We start from the raw sequence: 8,304 nt of genomic DNA on the forward strand, positions 1-8,304 counted from the left end.
AGCCCAGGGGAGCGACTTCCTGACCTGGTGGAGCACCAGGAGGAGGAGACGAGGGCGTTTCCTCCAAACACAGGGCAGTGAGTGGTTGAGGGGGTGCCTGCTGGATGAGAGGTGGCACCCGCTTGAGGGTCCTGGCCGACCATCCAGGTGCTGGCCAGTGCTCAGCATCAACCCACCTCTTTGTCCTGATTCTATAGACTCTGGTTGAACCAGAGTAGGTTGGGGGCTGTCAGTGTGCACAGGTGTAGTCCTTAGCTGGCAGAACAGGGAGGAGGTGCTGGGCCAGCTGGCCAGCCCAGCTTCTGACCTGTCACGTGCTCCCTGCAGCTTGGAACCGGCTTCAGCGATGAGGAGCTGGAAGAGCAGCATCAGAGCCTGCAGGTGAGCCCCACTACTGCAGGCCTTGCCCTCCCAGCCCTTGCTCTGTGCAGTGACTGGTCTCCTGCATCTTGGGGTCAGGGATTGGGAAGGAGGGCAGCAGCAGGAAGACTGGCTTTAAAGCTCCACATATCCAAGTTCGAGGTGCGGCTCTGCCAGTTACCAGCTGGTAACTGGCCAAGAGGGTCTCTCCTCTTCCTGAGCATGACACATGGCTTTCTCACGGCAGCATGGAACCAGGGCAGGGGTTCCTGTAGGGAGGCCTCTGTGAGGTGCTTGGTGGGCCCCTAGGGGAGGGAGTGCTGTCGTGGCTGCAGGTAATTGGGATCTCTATGATGTGTATTGGTGTCTCTGGATCCTGGTTCCATCCCATTCTTTGGATCTTTCTCACTGTCCTCTGCCGAGTCTTCCATTCTTGGGGCCCCTGCCCACCAACCCCCTGGTGTCTGTCCCTCCCTCTGGGTGTCTGCCTCTGTTTTTTTCTTTACTGTCCTGTCTTGTTTCTCCCTCTCTTCCATTCCCCATTTCTCCTTCATTGTTCTTCCCTCTTGCCCTGCTTTCTAACCTCTCTACCTGTTGGCCCTGACTCTGAGCTCTGAGACCCTCCCTCTTCCCTGCTGCTTGCCATAGGCCCTGGTGCTGCCCACCCCACGTCCCTACGTGCGGGCTGATGGTGCTGTGGCCCCCGACCACTGGCTCGATCCCAGTGCTGTGTGGGAAGTGAAGTGTGCAGACCTCTCCCTCTCCCCCATCTACCCCGCTGCCCGGGGCCTGGTGAGTACAGGGGCCTGGGCGAGAGTGGGCCTGGCCACATCTGTTCTCCCACGTGATGGTTAAGAAAGCTTTAGAGTATTGGGGTGTCCAGTAATGAGGTTGGAAATCATTTCTGTAAAAAAAGATTCTCAGGTGGTAGAAAGAGAAGTGACCTTGCTCCGTTAGGGTCGTGGTCCTTTTGGCAACTTGGGTCTTCTGCGTGGACACTCAGTCCAGCCCCGGGCGTCTCCTTTCAGGCCTGCAGTTGCTTCCTCGCCCGGGTTCTCACAGTGCTGAGTGTAGATCCCAGGGGCGCTGTTGCTCCCTGGGTTCTGCCCTCAGACCCAGCGGTGGTTGCAGTGTGACCACGTCCCTTACCCTTAGTGCAGGGAAGCTCACCTTTAGTGTCGTGCTGTGAGTTTCGTCCCATCCTCAGAACCTAGCGGCATGTTGCTGTTAGAAACTTAAAGTTTCTCCCTCATGCTGCTCATTGAGTCAGGGTGTCTTGGTCACACACACAAGGAGCTTTCATCTGTCCTGTGCTCACTGTGCAGCCAGCACTGTGCTGGTGACCAGCATGTCCCTCATGTAGTCCTTACAGAAACGTCCACAGGAATGTCTCTGTTTTACACACCAGGAGATGGTGCCTCCGAGAGCTGAGGTGACTGGCCAAGGCCACCTGGCTCTGAGGGCAGCAGCTGGATGGGAGCCTCACATGAGCCTGGCAGCTGGTGCCTCTGAAGCACCAGGCACAGGATCCAGACTCTTCCTCAGCTGCTCTGTGCCCCCCTCCCCCCATTGCTAAGCTCCACTGTGTGGATCAGGAAGCAGCAGGACGGGGCAGGAGGAGGACCCTGGCTAGAGTACCTGAGCCTTGCCTCCTCCCCAGGTGGACAGTGAGAAGGGCATCTCCCTTCGCTTCCCTCGGTTTATTCGTGTCCGTGAAGACAAGCAGCCAGAGGAAGCCACCACCAGTGCCCAGGTGAGACCCTTGGAAGATGGGGTTTGCCTAGGGTGGGCTCGTGTGGCCAGACCAGCCTCTTAGGGAGGTGACTGGCTTGGAGTCCTGCAGAGGTGGGGCAGCAGGGAGTTGCTGACCCACCCCTGCCCCCTCCTCAGGTGGCCTCTCTGTACCTGAAGCAAAGTCAGATTCAGAATCAACATGACACAGACTCAGACTCCAACCCTGAAGATTTCTACTAAGGCCTGGCCTCCCCGGGGCTGGGGAGGAGCCCAGGGTGGAGCAGGTCTGCTTTTGCACTCTGGTGGGGGGGGGATGGGGGGGGTGTTACACTGGGTCTGGGATTCATTCTGTTATTTCTTTCAATAAATAATTACCAAACTCTTGGTGTGTGACAAGGGCCATGCTGAGCTCTGGGCTCTCACACTGGGCATTGAAGAATACTATGGTGACTGGGAGCCCATGCTGTCCCACAGGACCCTCCATAGAGCTAGTGGAGTTTGTGTGCTCCATGTCATATGGTGACAGCTGACAGTCACCTGTGGCCATTGAGTTCTCCACATGGGGACAATGCAATCAAGGACTCAAATATTTCATTTTGACTATGACAGTTTATGTTAGCTTGTTGGATCTCCAAGCAATCCAGCTGGTGGTCCCCATCCCAAGCCCTGTGTGCAGACATCAGTGATTTACCCAGGACCCTTTCTAATGAGGTCCCATCCTCCTGGGAGACAATAAGTTCAGTGGTCAGTGTGTGGCTTCCAGTTCTGCACCCCCATCTGGGGACTAAGTGTCATTTCAGATGCACTACACAGTGTTCCAGGTACCCCACCAGAGCAAGCAGTGACCACTCCTGTTCTGACTGTTATGCCCTGGACCCAGGCTTGGAGCCTGGCATATCCTAGCTGCTCAGGAGATCATGGCTGAGTGAGAGAGAGCCGGGCATTGTTGCTAGGCTGCTGGTCACCCCAGTTTCCCCATCCTCCCACCACTGCTGTGTGCTTCAAGCGTAGGGGCCCCTGGCCTGTGTATAGACACTTGGAGCTGGTCATGGTGGCCCTGTGCGGTTCCACAAGGCTTCGGTGACACAGGCCAGAAGTGGGACTTTGGTCAGTGCAGTGGGAGTATCTTGGGACTAGGGGGAGGAATCTTTTGCAAAAGCTTGTTTTCTGAGAACTGCAGCCTGCCACCTTCTGGGGGACTTGCAGCTGTCTTGTGGCAACCAACTGGAGGAGGGTGGAGCAGGGCCCAGATCTGCACACCTGGGGCCTCTCTGTGGCCACCAAGCTGAGGGACAATGAAGTTCCCCATTGTTAGGCAGCTCTCGGGTGGGTCCTGCTTGCTGCAGTTGGAGGCACCCTCAGGGCTGCTGTGATGGTTAGTGAGGTAGGGAGAGGAGGGCTTGGGGCCGAGGAGCTTAGCAGGGTCCTTGGCCTCGATTCTCTGGAGAGCCTGTGGTGAGGGCCTGAGCCAGGGCCTTCCTGCCTGGCCCGTCAGCTCCTGCACTCTTCTCACTAATGATGGCCCTGTAAGGTGGGTACATTCATATCTCCATTTAACAGGTCGGTACACTGAGGCTTGCGGGGAGTTGCTTTCCCTGTCTCACTATCTGGGAAACGGCCAGGATTTGCCTGGGCGGTCTGCTCCAGGCCCATGGTCTCTGTGCCATGGAGAGCCTTGAGTGCACCTGTGAGGATGTGGGACCTTCTGCCATGGCACCATGTGAAGTGGTCAGGTCTGGAGGGGAGAGATCTTGCTCATGTGCTCACTAAAGGCAGGAGCCTAGAGGTGGGGGAGCAGTGGAGACCATCTCCCTCCAGAGTGGGATCCTCTTTATCCCTTCAGGATTGTCAGCACTCACCAGGGTAGGGTGCCTATGAGCTGGGCTCTGGGTGATGCACATGCCAGGTTTGGAGGCGGCACACCAGGAAGCAGCACTCCCTGCTCAGGACCTGCCTTGACCAGAACACACGGTCCCATCACATGACCACAGGTGTCAGAAACATTGCTGGGAGCTCCCAGCAAAAAGTAGTTCACACTGAATGGAGTTCCCTGGAGTTTTTGATATCGGAGTGGCGGTTGGTTTTCTTCCTAAATGGAAATAAAATGAGGTAGATGTGGCCCTCGGTGTCTGGCGCATTACCTCATTTAATTCACTCCACAAATCTGTCGTGTTAGTACAGTTATGATCTCTTATTTTTCAGATAAGAAAACACTTGTCGCTATCAGGATTTGGTTGCCAGCTACAAAGCTCAGCTAGTAGGAGGTAGACTGAGATTTGGCCAGGACTCTCAGCCTCCTAGGCTCTGCCTTTACCTGTGCCATCAACAAGCCAGTCCCTGCTTCGCATAACATATTTTCTCCAACCTCCTCCCAGCTCAGTCTGGGTAGAGATCAGTGAGTCCTCTGCCTCCTCGATGGCTAAGGGGTGACGAGGCTGCTCATTCAGGGAAGTGCCCACTTTGCAATGCCATCTTATCTGGAGCGTGGCCTCACCAAGGCCCTTATCATGATTTGCCTGGGGGTGGCAGAGCTGTCCTGGGCACAGTGCCAGTCTGCTTAGTGTGAAAGTTCCCTGCTCTTTAGCAACAAAAAAAGGCAACAGCTCGGGTCACTACAGTGGTGCTCAGTGTTGGGCAAGTGAGGGGTCTGGTGCTGCTTCCCTGGCTGATTCTCCTAAGCCAAGTAAGCCCTTGCCAAAGGGTCCAGAGAGTTGGGACAGCAAAGGTTTTATGTGCCAGAAGGCCTTTCTCCAGAATGGGGACCATTTGAAGTAGAGGGAACTTTATCTTTGGGTCTTGGAGACCAAGTGTGTGTTGAAGGAAGTCTTCTGAGACAAGCCACACAGGGCGCTTATCAAGGAGACTGCTCAGGAGACTGCAGAGCCAAGAGCTCATCTCAGGTGGGTTTGGAGGAGCAGAGAGGTTAGAGTCTGTCCAGATGTGGGAGAGTTTGGAAACTGAGGAAGTTCAGCTACACAGTGAGGTCCCCAGAGTGGCTGTGCTGATTGGCCAATCTTCAGGTGTGTGGCACCTCTATTGTTGCTGGGCGGTCATTTGTTTTCCTGGGGCTGCTTTTAAAGCAGATCTGGTGGGAACTGGACACTGTGGCCAAAGTCCAGTTTGTCTTTTCCTTTGAGAGTAGGGACTTTCAGTTTCCATTAAGAATCAGGGGTCTGCATTCAGGAGCTGAGTTTTGGGGCATGTCCTGTGTCTCCCTAAGCCCTCAGTTTTCTGATGTGTAAATTGGGGACAATCAAGTCCACATTACAGGCTCTGTGACATTTCAGTGGGATGGTGCCCATATCCATGTCCAGCACTTAGAGGGTGTGGCTGGTACATTGTTCTTGGCCTGTGGCCCTCAGAGGTCATTCAATTTCTGCTTTCTATTTTCTTCTCTACAAAATACAAACAAAAGTACTTTTTTTTTTTTTTTTTTAACCATTTGAGAATTCAATAAGTCACACATAAAAGGCACCTAGAATGGTGCTGTCCCAGATTGGCCATTAGGAAATTGTTAGCCCTGGGCCATCCATGTTGCTGGTTGAACTGTGAGTCCCACTCAATGGTGGAACATTGAGGAGGTAGCAGTATTGTCTTTGAGAAAACAGAGTGTCTGTCCTAATGAAGCAGGAAGAAGCCAAAGTAAACCCTCTGGTTTTGCTTGCTTTTATTTGACTTTGAAAATCGACAATTTTGGAAGTCACACGACTGAGCAGTGTCATGGGTCTCCCAGTGTCATTGAGCTCTGTGTGGACAACATCTTTCCTCACAGAAAGTCCCTGTGCCTCCCCAAGCACACAGCCTCCCAGCCCTCCCCAGGCCTCTCTCATTGATCATTTCAGGAATGTTTCTCCAAAACTAGCAGCACAACATTGATTTACCCAAAACTCCCCTAATCTCCCTCCCACCCTTTAAGACTGATGATTCAAGATAATAATCAGCTGTTCTCCAGATCCACAGATGACCAGCCAGCAGGTTTGGTGAGACCCCCTTCCAGATCACCAGAGAGGGGCCTAGAAGCACAGTCTCAATCATTTCCTGATGTAAATCCTCTTCATTTCTCCTAAAGATAAAAGGATCTCAAGGCCTGTGCTGAGTTAGATCGTTTTCCAAGATGCTCCCCAGAGGGATCTTCAATTCCCTTTATTGTGGGACAACTAGGGAAAAGGTCAAGCTTCAGGGGTCTGAGTCATGTCATTGGACTCTACAGCTGGGGCACCTGCTACCCACCCTCTACCCAGTGTTCACAGCTCCCATTCCTGATGTTGCCATCTTGTGGGGTGAATGTCTACCCACTACTTTAGGGGAGTTCCATTTGTTATGGGCCAAACTATATGTGCCTTGGCCAGACAAATCCATCTTACCGTGAGATTACATTTCATAAAAGAAATGCTTCTTGCATGAGAAAACCCAGCCTACGTGACCCAGTTCTTGCTAAAGACACCCTGTTTGGCAACACATAACGGCTAAAAATGTTTCGATCTAATGGCTAAAAATGTTTCGACCACTGAACCACAACCCCAAGCCCTATTTTGTATTTTATTTAGGGACAGAGTCTCACTGAGTTGCTTAGTGCCTTGCTGTTGCTGAGGCTGGCTTTGACCTAGAGATTCTCCTGCCTCAGCCTCCTGAGCCTCTGGGATAACCAGCATGCACCACTGCACCAGGCTCTGTTGTTCTTATAAAATGTATTACTAAGAAATACTTTTTGGCTGTATTCAGTGGTGCACACCTGTAATCTTAGCGGCTCAGGAGGCTGAGACAAGAGGATTGAGAGTTCAAAGTCAGCCTCAGCAAAAGCGAGGCATTAAGCAACTCAGTGAGACCCTGTCTCTAAATAAAATACAAAATAGGGCTGGGGAAGTGGCTCAGTGGTTGAGTGCCCTGAGTTCAATCTCCAGTACCCCCTGCCCTCAAAAAAGAAGTGCTTTTATAGGTTGTGGATTTTTTTTGTTGTTGTTACCAGGGATTGAACTCAGGGGCACTAGACCACTGAGTCACGTCCGCAGCTTTATTTTGTATTTTATTTAGAGACAGAGTCTCACTAAGTGACTAGTGCCTCACTTTTCCTGAGGCTGGCTTTGAACTCGTGATCCTCCTGCCTCAGCCTCCCAAGCCACTGTGATTACAGGCCAGTCTGAGCAACTCAGAGTAACCCTGTCTTAAACAAATAAATAAATCAAAGTGCTGGGGAGGCCCATGGGTTTAATCTCTAGGACAGTGAAACAAATAAAAAAATAATATCTATTTCTCAGTGATACTCAGTAAATCTGTGAGAAGAAAAGATTACTGGCAGCAAAACATGAGCAAATATCTGAGAGAATTCTGAAAAACAAGAGGAATTGGGGGTGTGGATGGGGACATGGAGTTTGCCCTGTAAGAGAGTTAAAATACATAGCAATTATTTTACAGTACGACACTGTCCCGAGTGCTTAGAGTCCATGTGGTTTCAGACTCTATTTTAATTGTAGGTTGGGCTTTTTCAAGTCAGCCTGGAGGCAGTTTCCAAGGGTATACCACACCCAATTGACCCAGGCAGGTGGCCAAAGATAAAGGCCTTTCTCCTGCCTGATTGGCTCGGCTCTGGCTTCCTCTTGGCTCCTTTAAATGTGGGGTTCAGGCATTTCCCTTGTCCTTGCTTCGCACTGCTGGTTGCTGTTTTCTCCCCTCTACTGAGCTCGGGGTCTGCTGGGCACCCCACAATCTGTAAGTACCCAAAACTTTAACTTTCCCCTTGTGATTATGTCATGGAAGCCAGCCAGCAAACCCACCCTGAAGGGTGGGTCCCCCCTGGGACGAGCTTACAGGTAAGTGATGGAAAACTCCGAAGAATTTCATTCTTAAAAGGCACTAGCACAGGAATAGATCAACTGTTAAAACAGAATTTCAAAATATTAAGCCAAGTTTTAAACATTCTACAAGGCGTATGGGAGCCCTGTCACCCTGCTAGTCCCCAACCGTTAGTCCCCAACTCCCCTGGTAATTCCTTCCACACAGTTGATTTTACCCACAGAATTTTGTCTTTTTTTTTTCATCCAGTTCCTGCCATGGAGGAGGAGGGTGTTCAGGGGATAAAAGGACACAGGGAGGCTGGCAGTGACCCATATGGTGACCCACTGCCAAGGTCTCTCTCAGCTGGTATCTTAGCAGGACATGCAGGGACATGAGATGTCCTCACAGGGGCCTTTCACACAAAAGGGACTTCAGGAT

At 51.9% G+C, this 8,304-nt stretch overlaps 1 protein-coding gene across 1 annotated transcript in view; it reads left to right on the forward strand.

Annotated features, from left to right (window-relative positions):
- Window positions 1–2,367, forward strand: part of Lig1 (DNA ligase 1) — a 33,566-nt gene extending 31,199 nt beyond the window's left edge. The window contains exons 25-28 of the mRNA XM_026381860.1: window positions 328–381; window positions 1,009–1,152; window positions 2,021–2,113; window positions 2,251–2,367. Coding sequence (XP_026237645.1) covers window positions 328–381; window positions 1,009–1,152; window positions 2,021–2,113; window positions 2,251–2,334 — 375 coding nt within the window. The 3' untranslated portion in view covers window positions 2,335–2,367. The remainder of the gene's footprint in view (window positions 1–327; window positions 382–1,008; window positions 1,153–2,020; window positions 2,114–2,250) is intronic.
- The last annotated feature ends 5,937 nt before the right edge of the window (window positions 2,368–8,304 follow it).

This window comes from Urocitellus parryii, chromosome 15 (genome assembly GCF_045843805.1).
Source record: "Urocitellus parryii isolate mUroPar1 chromosome 15, mUroPar1.hap1, whole genome shotgun sequence".
Lineage (NCBI taxonomy): Eukaryota > Metazoa > Chordata > Mammalia > Rodentia > Sciuridae > Urocitellus > Urocitellus parryii.